This window comes from Mirounga angustirostris, unplaced genomic scaffold, assembly GCF_029215605.1.
Source record: "Mirounga angustirostris isolate CCGP_5_RB_7025 unplaced genomic scaffold, mMirAng1.0.hap1 SCAF_1, whole genome shotgun sequence".
Classification (NCBI taxonomy): Eukaryota; Metazoa; Chordata; class Mammalia; order Carnivora; family Phocidae; genus Mirounga; species Mirounga angustirostris.
Genome location: NW_026991709.1, coordinates 128,401,277 through 128,415,842, shown reverse-complemented (window position 1 = coordinate 128,415,842; position 14,566 = coordinate 128,401,277). Strand labels below are relative to the sequence as shown.

The 14,566-nt window shown below is 38.7% G+C and overlaps 1 protein-coding gene across 15 annotated transcripts in view; it reads left to right on the top strand.

Moving 5' to 3' along the window:
• Positions 1-14,566, top strand: part of ATP2C1 (ATPase secretory pathway Ca2+ transporting 1) — a 165,100-nt gene that overhangs the window by 126,749 nt on the left and 23,785 nt on the right. For all 15 annotated transcript variants that reach the window (XR_006795649.3, XR_008505069.2, XR_006795648.3 and 12 more), the window contains 4 exons: positions 4,040-4,196; positions 7,609-7,779; positions 9,038-9,135; positions 13,854-13,904. Coding sequence is in view for 10 of the 15 variants with exons in the window: in XM_064587922.1 (XP_064443992.1) it covers positions 4,040-4,196; positions 7,609-7,779; positions 9,038-9,135; positions 13,854-13,904 (477 nt within the window). In the remaining 5 variants the exon portion in view is untranslated. The remainder of the gene's footprint in view (positions 1-4,039; positions 4,197-7,608; positions 7,780-9,037; positions 9,136-13,853; positions 13,905-14,566) is intronic.

Below are 14,566 nucleotides of genomic sequence, written 5' to 3'. Positions count from 1 at the left end.
CCCAAACCCACTGATTTGACTCAGGATCTAGAAGAGGTCAGCCTGGCACAGATGTGACAGATTTACCAATTTAAAAATAATCCCAGGGGCTCAAATAGTCTTAAAAAGACTTTCATTTGTGCATGTCAGTATACATTTATTTATACTTCCTCCCTGGACCCTGCCAAAATGACAACCAATGCATAAAGAATATAAAAAAGAGAAAGTACAGAAGACTCAGAGTGAAGATGGGGACTAAGGCAGAGAGCTAAAAACAGGAGATCAGTTTGAAATTCTCCAAGTGCCTTTTCTGTTTCTTGAGGCCAGATCATTAGCCCTTTTTTAACCCTGTAGAATATCAGAAATCTCATCTTATAGACAAGAGTGGAGGGCGGAATTAAGGCTTACACTGAAAACAGAGTGATTAAGGTCAAGTCATTGTCCTGAAGGGTAAGCCTCTAGCCTTAATTCCACTTTCTTAGAATGCCTGTAGAGAGGTATCTCCCTGCCCTCACTCTATAAGTAAGAAGATTGAAGAGTTGTAGAGAAGCTGACTGGTCCCAGGGAGATCCCAATGGTACAGAGTATTCTTCTTCTTCTTCTTCTTCTCCTCCTTCTCCTCCTCCTTCTTCTTCCTCTTCTTCCCTTTCCCCCTCTCCCTCCTCCCTTCTCCTTCCTTCTTCCTTTTCTTTTTTTTTTTTTTTTTAAGTAGGCTCCATACCCAGCGTGGGAGTCCAATCCAGGGCCCCAACTCCATCCTGGGATCAGGACCTGAGCTGAGATTAAGAGTCTGATGCTAAACTAACTGAGCCACCCAGGTGCCCCTAGTACAGAGTATTTTTTTTTTTAATTCATTTATTTGAGAGAGAGAGTGAGTGAGAGAGAGAGAGACCAGGAGCCTGGGGGAAGGGCAGAGGGAGAGGGAGAACCAGACTCCCTGCCGAGCAGGAACCCCAGTGTGGGACTTGATCCCAGAACCCTGGGATCATGACCTAAGCCGAAGGCAGATGCTCAGCCAACTGAGCCACCCAGGTGCCCAGTACAGAGTGTTCTTAACTAAACTCTTCATTTACTGGTAGAGTTTTCTGACTGCTGGTCATCATTTCATCACCCTACAGTGAGGGCCATCATTTGATAAATCCTATCAATGCCCATGGAGCTTCTAGACCTTTAATTTCTTCAGTCTTAATATAAATGGACAGTCAGGAATTGCTAGATACTTGGGAAAAGTCTTCAGTAGGAAAGGCACAGACCAAACCAACAGAGAAAGTGGTCTCAGCAAAACAATGATAATGTTGGATGCTGAAGAAAATTTCCAAAGACCATAGAAAATGACAACAAAATACCTTAAATAGAACATTTTAAAATAAAGTCAATGAATCTATCAGAAAGTGAAACAAAAGGTCAAAGAGGTGCTTAATATAAAAGATAAGGTACAAAAATCAGAAAATAAATAGGACAGCTACCACCCATCTAATAGTGGTAACAGGAAGAGAGTCCAGAAAATGCGAAGTTTTTTTTTTTTAAAGATTTTATTTACTTGACAGAGAGAGCACAAGCAGAGGGAGAGAGAGGGAGAAGCAGGCTTCCTGCTGAGCAAGGAGCCCGATGTGAGACTCGATCCCAGGACACTGGGATCATGACCCTGGCCGAAGGCAGCCGCTTAACCGACTGAGCCACCCAGGTGTCCCGGGAAGTTTTTTTTTTTTTTAAGATTTATTTATTTATTTGAGAGAGAGAGAGATTGAGTTTGCATGCAGTGCAGTGGAGGAAGGGGAGGGGGAGAGGGGAAGCAGACCCCTTGGTGAGTGGGGAGCCTGATGCGGGGCTCAATCCTGTGATCACGACCTGAGCCAAAACCAAAACCCAAGAGTTGGCCACTTAACTGACTGGGCCACCTGGGTGCCCCCAATATGGGAAGATTTTGTCAAATAACACCAGACAGTGTTTCAGAGGAAGGACTTCACCTTCTAGAGTAAAATTGCCTACCAGCTGCTCAGCACAATGAGTTATGTTAAAGAAGGGTGGGGTAAAGAGATAAACACAACAGTGCCCATAATCAAGAAATTTGAGGGTGTTTAAGGAGAATTCTGAAAGCTTCCACAGGTTTGGGGGCCAGAGAGGAGGCAAGGGGAAGATCATATAAAAGGTTTAGGAATTAAAGTAGCTTCTTTAGGCTTTTCAGTTGTAACACTGGACTCTGGAGGCTGGAAGATAATAGAAGAATGTCTTCAAATTGAGAGGAAATTTATTCTCAGCTGAACTTAAAAAATGTGGTGATAGAATAAGAATGTTCTTAAATTTTTTTTTTTTAGATTATTTATTTATTTCTTTGACAGAGAGGGAACACAAGCAGGGGAGTGGGAGAGGGAGAAGCAGGCTTCCCGCAGAGCAGGGAGCCCGATGTGGGGCTCGATCCCAGGACCCTGGGATCATGACCTGAGCCGAAGGCAGATGCTTAACAACTGAGCCACCCAGGCGCCCTGTTTTCAGATATTTCAAGTCTCAAAATGTGTATCCCACACAGCTTTTCTTAGATACTTGCAGATATTTTATTCCAAGATAAGACAATAGATAAGGAAAAGGAAGACTTAAAACCTGGAGTTCTAACCTGGAGAATGGTGCAAAGAATCCCCAGGATAGAGGTGAAGAGAAGTTCCTGGATACGAGTCATGGAGTAGGCCTACAAATCAACCAACTCAAACTAGAAAGAAAAGGAGAACAAGACTCAAGAAAGAGACCTTCAGTAATGTGGAAGGAATAGCTTACTTGCTCATTTAATCATATAAAAAATACCAAAATAAATAAAAAAGAAGTTATAAACTTTTTAAAAGATAAACAGGAAAATAAATATATTTGATTTATATAGGCTATGGAATCAACATCCTACCTCTTGCCTCTCTACCTTCTAATATCTGCTCACCAGTTACTTGGGGACCTAGGCAGATGGAAGCTGCATCTCAGTCTGTGCACAGTGCCCTAGCAGGGCCAGAGGAATAGCACATTATTTTCATTTGGAAGTGACACAGTACTGCTCATATTTATCAGCCAAAACAAGTCATGCCTGACTTCAAAATGGGAGAGAAGGGCAGGGAAATACATTCCTGTTATGTGCCTGCAAGAAGTGGGATGCTTCCCCGCATTGGGCTCCCTGCTCAGCGGGAAGCCTGCTTCTCCCTCTCCCACTCTCCCTGCTTGTGTTCCCTCTCTCCCTGTCTCTCTCTCTGTCAAATAAATAAATAAAAAAATCTTCAAAAAAAATTAAAAAAAAAAAAAGTGGGATGCTTGTGAACTGTTCTAGTGACTAGTACTTTGTTCAGCAGTGAGGAATCATAAAGTAAAAAGAATACTGGCAACTTTTGTTTTAACTATATTGTAACAATGGGGAGGGGAGGAATGGGTAGTAGGAGTGGCCAAACTACAAGCTGTCACAATAGACGATGTATGAAACTGATCAGTGAAAAAGTAGCAGTATAAATGTATTTAAGAATATGGAGATAAGTACCAAGGAACAGCCAAAAGAATTAAAATTGGTTTGGCTCTGTGGAGTAGGACTAGAGGTGAGAGAGTTTGGGCAGGCAACTGCAGTTTTTCATTGTAAGCTTTTGTGTAATGCTAGGGTAAAAAGTAAAAGGTTCTGATACCCATAATTGCAAGGTGGTTATGAGAATTAAATGAGATCACATACATTTGTACATATAATAGCAACTAATGGAAAGCCTGAACGACTGCTTGTGGGCTGATGATAGATCTCTTTCCTTTTCCTGTTAGGTTGTAAGCCTCTCCCCTTACAGTGCCTAATCCAGGGCTTCGTATAGCATTGCCTTCAGTGTGTGGAGGTGAGGGTGGGAAGTAGATGCTGTGTTCTCTAGAGGGTAAAGAAAGCTTCCACAAATGAGGTTTTAATCTTCAGAGTTCAAGTGCCACTCAAAGCCTTATTTAGGCTTGAGTAACTTCGCTGGGGATTATGAGAAATGCATGCCATGTATTGTTGGACTCCAGTGGCAGATAGGTATAAGTTGAAATTAACTTGAATTTATTTGCTGTTTTTTCTTTTTAGGACGGACCAGAGATTTGTTTTATGAAGGGTGCTTATGAACAAGTGATTAAGTATTGTACTACATACTACAGCAAAGGGCAAACCTTGACACTTACCCAGCAACAGAGAGATCTCTACCAACAAGAGAAGGCACGAATGGGCTCTGCAGGACTTCGAGGTAAGGCCATTTCAGCATAGTCCCCTAGGGTGGAAAGGTAATGCTTTTTTCTTTTCCTTTCTTTTCCTTCCCCTTCCCGTTCTTTTCCCTCCCTCCATCTCTTCTCTTTCTTTCTTTCTTTCTTTCTTTGTTTCATTGAAGTAGAGTTGACATACAATGTTATATTAGTTTCAGGTATACAACATATTGATTTGACAAGTCTATACATTGCTCTGTGCTCACCATTTATAGTGTGGTCACTGTCTGTCACCATATAGCATTATTACAATATATTCCCTATGCTGTACTTTTCATCCTCATGACCTTTTTATTTTATAAGTGGAAATTGGTCCCTCTTTATCCCATTCACCTATTTCACCCATCCCTGCACACTCCTCAGTGATGCCTCCCTTTAATTTTAGATGATTTCGTGCTTCATATCTGAGCTGTGCAACTCTATCCCAGGCTTTGTAGAATACTGCCATTTCTGAAGTGTTATGTTTTAGTCGGCTGTTTGGCCCCCAAAACACAAGAAGTCAGGAATGTAGCAAAATGTGAAATTTCTATTTCTTACAGACCTGCATTGGTCTCTGAGTAGGTGATAGAAATTTTATTTTAGACAAGTTTTTCTTGTGAGAAGGGAAATGGAGGAAGGTAAAACGGTATTACTCCTTTCTTATTTCATCATTTGGACTGTCTTATTTATTTATTTATTTATTTTTAAAGATTTTGTTTATTTGACAGAGAGAGATACAGCGAGAGAGGGAACACAAGCAGCGGGAGTGGGAGAGGGAGAAGCAGGCTTCCCGCGGAGCAGGGAGCCCGATGTGGGGCTCGATCCCAGGACCCTGGGATCATGACCTGAGCCGAAGGCAGACGCTTAACGACTGAGCCACCCAGGCGCCCCTGGACTGTCTTATTTATTAATAGATCTAAAGTACTTTCCTAAATATTAATGTTTTAAGCCTCTAATTTGTCCTTTAAACTGAGGTGATCGCTTACTTGTTGCTCTTCTGCTGATCTCCTTCCCTTGTCATTCACCAGAAAGGAAAGAAGTGTCCAGATTCTGCTTTATGTCTGTGTTGCTGACTGAACAGTGATGTGGAGAGAGGGTCTGCTATGCACATACACATTAGGCTGTTTCTCTTAGGGACAGCATGTGTAGGATTGAAAAAGCAGGGGTTGGGGCCATACCTGGTTTTTACCTTCTGGATAGTCATCTGGCTTGTGGGGGATATATATACTTACGTAGTCTCTCTCAAGGAAATTGGAAGAGTTGGCCTCCTTAATCTTATTATTTTTACAGAATAGAAGTCAAGCACAATCCTGGGAGGAGGAAGCAACTTAATATAAAAAATACTCCCCTTATTCATGGTTCACTTAAGCAAGGGCTGTCTGTGGTTTTAACACATTTGGATAGATCTACAGAATTTCTGCTCTTATAATGAGCTAGGTTTAGAAGGATATTCTTGTAGCTTTGAAGGCAGAGTTTTGTTATTCTTAGCAGTTCACAGCAAGAGGGTCCAAAGTTGGCTTGGGTTTAGAGACGCTAAAGAAGTTTCAGAGGTTTCACACTTTTTTTATAAAGGTTTTATTTATTTATTTGACAGAGGCACAGTGAGAGAAAGGGAACAGGAGCAGGGGGAGCGGGAGAGGGAGAAGCAGACTCCCCGCTGAGCAGGGAGCCCGATGTGGGGCTCGATCCCAGGACCCTGGGATCATGATCTAAGCCGAAGGCAGACGCTTAATGACTGAGCCACCCAGGCGCCCCGTTTTCACACTTTCTTATTTTAACTCTTTTCATCTGAAGGATCATGGAGGTTTGTGTATGTGTGGTGTTGTAACATTGTGAAATAGACCAGAGTTGGTAGAGGATAAAAATCTCCTGTTTCACGGGGCTTTAGGGAAACATTCTGGTCATTTGTTTCTTGCTTCATGTCTTTTCCTTTGGTTAAGCTCCACTTTCTTCCTCCTCCTGAAGTTACCATAATGGGAACAGAAAGACTTCAGATTTAACTTGATATGTACTTAGGTTACATCTTATAAAATATAAGTTTCTTAAATACACATGATTCTTGATTTTGAAATTAGAGTATGTTTTGTTTTTATGTTTTAGTCGGGGACCCTCCTCATGAAAAAGGTCTGCCTAACCTTATCCCAGACAGTAGCAGTAGATTTTCATTTGTGCTAAGGAAGCAAACAAATACATACAGGATACTCTAGGCTACTACCACCTCTCCACTGAGGGTGCCAGGAGCTGCTGTCCCTTTCTTAGGGTTTGCTGACACACGAATTTATACTCGCTATTCCTTTCTGTAGTCCTCTCTCTGTTCTGACACCAGGGACTATCAAGTGTCTCATTCTCTCCAGGGTGAAAGCCTTTGGGGCTCACATTTACATAAATAGTTAGGTATATGACTCTGACATTGGGAAAATAGAAGTCATTTGCCTCTAACCTTGGTTTTCCAAATATATTTAATCCTTCAAACCTTCTGCTTGAATAAGAATGGATATTGCTTATAATCTGGTTATGACTTTTCAGTTTCTCCATGAGATACATATATTTAGTTAGTGTGCTTTTTTGTGTTTTCTCTGGTAAATTGTTCAGTCCAATAATATTCCAGATGGACACACATCCCTTTAACTCATTAGGTAGTTATCAGAAGTTCCGAATTCTGAGAATAAGTTAAATGATATTTGGAAATGAACAGTATTTTGTGTTATATCTTAAGTGCTCGAGGATGATGGGAAACTCCCAATAATGATACGGTGGTGTTAGATATTATTAGAGAACCAAAGTTACAAATAAGAAATACTTATTAATGTTATGAAAAGAGTAAAAGAATCCAAATTACTGTTACTAATGGTTGTGCAGTAACTTTACAGATTAATTTACCTCCCAGGGTTTGTCATGTACAAAATTGTTACATGTCGTGTATAATTAATCAATATAGCCTTCTCTTCAAGCTATTGAATTGTTCTGGAGACCTATAAAATGGAAAGATGAAGATACATTCGTAGCAACCCCCTTCAGAGGTGTCTGTTTAAAACTGACTTTCAAAGCTCAACAAACCCATAGTTCTCCAAATACCTAATTATTTTTTCTAAAGAGCTAATAGTTGATGTTTAGAAGAGCTGCGTGTAGTCACGTTGTAAAAACATTCTTTATTCACTCCTTACTTGCCTTCTCTGCTTAACAGTTCTTTAGTCTTATTCCTTTTAATTTTTAATAGCTTTCAGCAATCCCATATTAGAACCATTAAACTAATGTCTTAACATATAATACATTTTTATATATAATGATTATATCCTAACTACAATGACATTATAGTCTTAAGTGATTCTTTGTCTCTAGCTTTTGTCAAGTAACCTGTAATGCTGTAATGCTTTTGTGACTTACGTTTTCTTTTTTTGGATTTTATTATTTCCTCAGTTCTTGCTTTAGCTTCTGGTCCTGAACTGGGACAGCTGACATTTCTTGGCCTGGTGGGAATCATTGATCCTCCTAGAACTGGTGTGAAAGAAGCTGTTACAACACTCATTGCCTCAGGAGTATCGATAAAAATGATTACTGGAGACTCACAGGAGACTGCAGTTGCAATCGGTATAACTAGGCTGGTCCCCCCCCCTTTAATAGTTTTAAATTAATTGCAGTGCATAGCTTTGAACCATTAGATATAAAATGTATACGTATAATATTGACATTATACAATTAAAATGGACTCTTTTATTCATACTGTATATAAAAATGTGGGTAAAAATTTATTTTAGGTTAAAAAGTAGTTCTATTAATTGAAAATACATAACTAAACTATTAGGAAATCACATGTTTTATTCACAGAAGAATAGTTGATTATTTTTAACCTCATAATCCACTATGCTATTGGATAAAAGCACTAGATTATACACATGAAACATGAAATTTAGTTTTCCCTTTAAACTTGAGGATAATTTTCAAAGCAGACTTTGATTTGTACCTGATTTGGAAGAAAATAGCTTGTGTCTATATTCTGTTATTACATCACGTATATGCTTATGTTGTCTGAATGCCATTTAAGAATACCCTAAGGAATATAACAGGAGAGACTCCTGGGTGGCTCAGTTGGTTAGGCATCTGACTCTTGATTTTGGGTCAGGTCATGATCTCAGGGTGATGGGATTGAGCCCCACATCAGGCTCTGTGCTGGGCATGGAGCCTGCTTGGGATTCTCATTCTCCTTTTCCCTCTGCAGACCCCCCCCCCCAATATATTTATGGGAAAAAAGGGCACCAAAAGGTAATCTGGAGTTTGTAAACTGTTGTGAACTGTGATTCATACTGATAAACAGTTTACTAAAGTCCATTAATTCTGATTTTATTACTGTGCGGAGAGACGGATAGGAGTTTCACACTTTATGTTATCTAAGAAGAATATGTCACCAGAAACATAACGTTGGGAAGATTATACCTAGAAAAGCTTTTCAACATCTGTTTTCTTTTACATATAACTACATGATTACCACAGATCCACCACTGTTTTGTCTGGCTTTAGATTCTTTACTTAAAATGAATTCTGATCTTTATTAAAATTGAGCTACTAAGCAAAACCTGATTGGCCCTATATCAGTTCTTAGGTATGGTGGTGGGTTAAATTGTGAAAACTCTTTATTCTTAAATTTAAACAAAAATAAACAGAAAACCCCAGAATTTTTACTAATTCAAATAGGTTTGTCTTACTAGTAATTTGTCTTGTGATCTCTTGGTATAAAGACATTTTGTACTTAAGAATGGATAACAAATCATATTAAGTGAGCATTATGTTGACTGGCCTAGCAAGCAAAACTAATTTGTTCAATTATGTTTTCTCTCCCATTTCACTTTAGCTAGTCGTCTGGGATTGTATTCCAAAACTTCCCAGTCAGTCTCAGGAGAAGAAATAGATGCAATGGATGTCCAGCAGCTTTCACAAATAGTACCAAAGGTAGGCCTAAACTTAAAGCCTTTTAGATGGAAAGGCCTTATTCTAAGTGTTTATGAATTCTTCCAGTGTGTCCTATATTCCTAGTGATAAAAGTGGACCTTCTGTTTTCTTCTTTATTTTTTTATAGTAGTACCTCCAATTGTATTTCTACCAAACCTATTAACCAAATCTCTATAATTTAATCCCAGTCTGTGTGCTGTTTAATTTTTGGTTGGTTGTAAATATTTTATTTAAGTCACCTATTTTTTTTTTTTTTTCCCTGAAATGTATCAGGTATCTTATTATCTTTCCTGGAAGATTGGGGAAACTGTAGCAGGTTATTTTATTTTATTTTATTTTATTTTATTTATTTATTTTTTTTAAAGATTTTATTTATTTATTTGAGAGAGAGAATGAGAGAGAGAGCACATGAGAGGGGGGAGGGTCAGAGGGAGAAGCAGACTCCCTGCCGAGCAGGGAGCCCGATGCGGGACTCGATCCAGGGACTCCAGGATCATGACCTGAGCCGAAGGCAGTCGCTTAACCAACTGAGCCACCCAGGCGCCCAGCAGGTTATTTTAATGCCAGGAACGTTTTTCATTAACCTCTCCTTTAATATTTTCCTGTTTTCTTCTTTTTAACACCCTTGTCTATCAGAACTCTGAGTGCTAACCACAAATATGACACTGAAAAGAAGGCATGATAAGAGACAAATACATAGATTTTTCTCCCTCCTTTTGATGATTCTCATCTTTCCCATGTTATTCCCTAAACACTCTCCTTTTCTGACAAAGTTCTACTTCTTTTTTCACTGTCCTTTTACCATCCTGTCTTCATTCTGTCCTCTCCCCTCTTGCTCCCAAACTACAGAGATTTTATTGTGTGCTTTTACCTTTAATCAATATATTCTTTTTTTCTAGGTAGAGAAACATGATAAAGGTGAAAAGATTATGAATAGAGGAAATTCAGTTACCCCCAAGTTTAATCCTAACTCTCACTGTGATACAGTGATGTAGCTCAGTCTTTAGTCCTTTCTGTTTTTTTGTTTGTTTTAAATCTCATTTCTTTAGGCCATAATTTTGTGTCACTAAATTTAGTGTTTTTAGTCAACTAAAAAGATTGACCTACCCTTCTGATGCTTTAAGAACAGATTTTACTCTGTACCACATGCAAAACATCAAGTGAGTCTTCAGTTTTGCATTGAGATCTCCTTAGTCTCAAAACTGCTGCTCTAATTTTTGAGCTGCCACCAAAGCTTTGAAACGCTAAAAATCTTACATCAAATGGTAGGTATATGGATGCATGTCAAGTAATTTGTTCCTTTACAAAAGAAATACGCTTTCAGTCCAACAGTTGGCATCTTCACTGCCATTGTCAGTGATAACCTTCAGTGACTATAATGGAATGATTTGCAGTGTTTCAAATGATCTGCAGTGGAACAAAGGCAAAATTTTACTCTGTTCAACCTGAGTATATTGGTAGTTAGCCTTTTATTTAAATATTCTGTAAAATCCACAGTCTTTGCTAAACACTCTTGTACTTTAGCACTGTGTGCTACATGATTAATTTCTGCAGTAATGTAGAATTTTCACTTAGAAGACAACTAGTATACTTTCAGTGCATATGTAGTTTAGTCCTTTTTAAAGACACACTAAAGAGTCTGAGTGAATTTTTGAACTTTTTTTTAGAGGAAGTATATTCTCCAAATACGAATTATGTGATTCATAGTACCTAGAGGACCTGGGCATATGTAATAATGTGATATTGCAGTTAAATTGAGTCTTTTGCTTAAGAAAATAATCCTCATTTGTTTTAGACCTTTATTAAAATTGGGAAGGAGCCTCAGAACAGTCTATATGATGGTACTAAGAGTCGTTCAATGATTTATTAATTCATTTTGTATGTATTTATGGAAGACTGAAGGTATAGCACAAAAATCTCTGCCTTCAATGGAACTTATAGTCTAAGATAAGTAAATATGTACATTATGTCAGATAAGTGCTAATGAGCACCAACAAAAGCAGAGAAGAGAGAGTGGAATGATTGAAGAGGTAGATTGAAATTTTTAGATAACATGACTAGGAAAGGCCTCACTGGCAGGCCATATCATATCTGAGAAAAGAGCACTCCAGACCAAGGGAACACAAAGGCAAAGACCTTAAGGTGAGTGTGCATGGCATGTTTCAGGAACAATGAGGAGGCTGGTGTAGGTGTAGTTCGGGTAACTAATGAGGAGGAAGGGGCATGCAGTTCATGCAGGACTTGGTAGGTAGTAACAGACTTTGGCATTCATTCTGAGGGAGATAGGAAGTCATTGGAGGGTTTTGAGCAGAGGATGGATGTGATCTGACTTCTATTTTAATAGTTTCATTATGGTCACTGTGTTGAGAAGAGACTGCAGGAGGCAAGGGCAGAAATAAATCAGTTCAGGTATTGGCCCAGAGTGTTGGCAGTGGGCTTAGAGGAAGGTGGTTGAATTCTGGATTTATTTGAGGTTGGAGCCAATGAGATTTGCTGTTAAGCTTCTTGTGGCTTCTGAGAGAAAAGGAGGAATCAAGGATGACTCCCCAAATTTAGAGCCTGAGTGACTACGAGGATGTGCTTACCATTAGCAGAGGATATGAAGGAGCATGTATTTTGGGAAATAATGGGTTCACTTTGTGATATTTTTAAGTCTTAGATGAGACATCCAAGAGGAAATGTGGAATAGGTAGGTGGATTAATTTCATTGGTCTGGATTTTAGAAGAGATATTGGGGCTGGAGACAAAAATGCATAACAATAAAATCTAAATCTGTAAGGCTGGATGAGATCACCTAGGGAGAAGTAGGGGATTCTTAGACCTCTTATAGAGGGACCTTTAAGAACTAAGTTGTGGAATATTTCAGCATTCAGACTTCAGGGAGGTCGGGAAGAACCTCTACAAGAGGAGCAGCCAGAAAGGTAGGAGGAAGGAAGACCAAAAGAGTATAGGGTGGTCATGGAAGTCAAGCAAAGAAAGTGTTTCAGGAGGAGGGAATTGCCAGCTCTGTTAGGGTGCTGCTGAGAGGTTAAGTCAGAAGAGAAATGACCATTGGTGTTAGCAATGTGGGTGGTCTTTGGTAATCTTGAATAGGGGTTTCAGGGCAGTGGTGGGGATGGATTCAAGAAAGAAGAGAGAAATGGGAGACTGCAAGTACAGAGGAGTTTTGCTATGAAGAGAAGGGGAAAAGTAGGGTGGCAGCCAAAATGAGAAGGGAAATTTTTAGTTTTGTTTTTATTTAAATGGAAAAAATCACAGCATGTTATATACTGTTGGGAAAGATGCATCAGCAAGGAAAAGATTTTGATATAAGAGAGGGGAGAATTTCTGGAACAATGATCTTAAATAGGTCCAAAGGTGGAATATTTGACCTGCACTAGGAGCATATTCAGTTCATCTGTAATAAAAGGAGAGAAGGCAAGGATTGTGCTTGGATACAGGTACTGGTTGGTGGGAATTATGGAAGTTCTCGTCTTCTTCTGTTTTCTTTGAAGTGGGAAGCAAGGTTGTCAGCTGGGACTGAGGTTGGAAATGGGGATAAATTGAAAGTATGAGGAGAGAAAACTTAGCATGAACTCATCCTCTAGGACAGTAGAGAAGAGAATGATGTATTATGCAGATACTAAAATCACCATGACTTAGAAGTGTTGTTGGAAAGAGTGACAGTGAGGAGGAAATTAAATAAGTCACAGGGATGAAAAGTACAGCATAAAGAAAATAGTCAATAGTATTATAATAATGTTGTATGGTGACAGATGGTAACTACACATATCATGGTGAACATTGTGTAATGTACAAAACTGTTGAATCACTCTGTTGTACACATGAAACTAATACAATGTCACATTCGTTTAAAAAAATCTGAAAAAAATTTTGTGAAATGTGGGGAAGTGACCTAGAGCAGTGAATGAATGCCTATAGTTAGTGGGAAGTCTGGTCTCATGTGACATTCAAAACTGGGGTTTTGTGAATAAAGAAAGGAGAATCAAGGTCACCTACCCCTGTCTAGGCTCTCCTGGTGGTGGTACTATGTGAAGGACTGTAGGGATGGCCTTGGTTTGTGAAAAATGAGGTTAGAACAATGTGGAAAAGTGGAGGATACAGGGGATGTTGTAGATGCCTGCCTTTGGGGCACAGTGAAGGGGTATTAGGAGACCAGGAGATGGGATCAGAAAAGGGGATTAAATGCATGGTTTGGAGAGATAAATCATATAAACTGTTGGAGATACAGTAGAAGAGAATCTAAAGAATTAACACGAATATTAAAAGAGAAGGAACAGACAGTTAACACTCTTTAAAAACAACAATAAAAAGGTTCTACAGACATTGAGAAGCAGCTCTTCTTTATCTTTCCTGAAGACAGAACAAAGGGAGAGGCCATTTTTGTTGTTTGCCAGTGTAATGAAGAAATAGATGCAAGAGAGTTTTTCCTTTCTCTGTCTCTGAAACATTTCAAGAATAAGGCTGTTTTCTCTTCAGAACTTAAACATAATGGCATAAATTGGATAACATGTTTAGATTGTGTATTTCCTGTGGTACCACTGGAAAGTTTGAAGTGACCATGTCAAATGAATATCTTAACAGACACATGGTATATTGCTTAAACTTGATCTCTACAAAGTAAGTACAGTAATTTAAAAAATTATTGTTACAAGTGCATGGGTTATTCTGATATTTCTTATTGTTGAAGATTTTTAGTGTATCCTGTATTTTAACAGGTTGCAGTATTTTACAGAGCTAGTCCGAGGCACAAGATGAAAATTATTAAGGTGGGTCTTTAAGATTCACATTGTTTTATCTCTGTCTCCAAAATGCTACTTTACGTCTTTCATTATGCTTACATTACTAGGAATATTGATGTAATATTAAAGTCGGAAGTATTGTGAAGCAAAAGAGATTTTTTTTTTATAGAACTTTACATGGAAGTATTAATAGAGAATTTAGTTAGCAAAGGAAGATGTAGAAGAAAATGTTAATGAGGTATCTGCAACACAACCTTCTTTAAACAATTAAACAGTGTAGACATATGTTCTGACAGGAGTCCATAACCAAATCATCCCAGTGTAAATAGCAGTAATTGCTTAGAAACTGAGTAAATACAGCAAGAAAAGGAAATGTTATGAGAGTGGGAACAGTATTTCAAAGGTTTTGGTTATTTATATTAATCAGTTAAATATATACAAAGCAACTGATGTAGTATCCATTAGTTAAAGGGCTTAATCACAGTAGTCCTCCATTGTATTAGTTTAGAGTTTCTCAACCTTCACAACTATTGACATTTTGACATTTTGGACTGGATTCTTTGTTGTGAGGGGCTGTCCTATGTGTTGTAGGATGTTTAGCAGCATCCCTGACCCCTACCCTCTAGATGCCAGTAGCATTCCCGAGGTCATAATAATAAAAAATATCGCCAGACATTGCCTGATGTCCC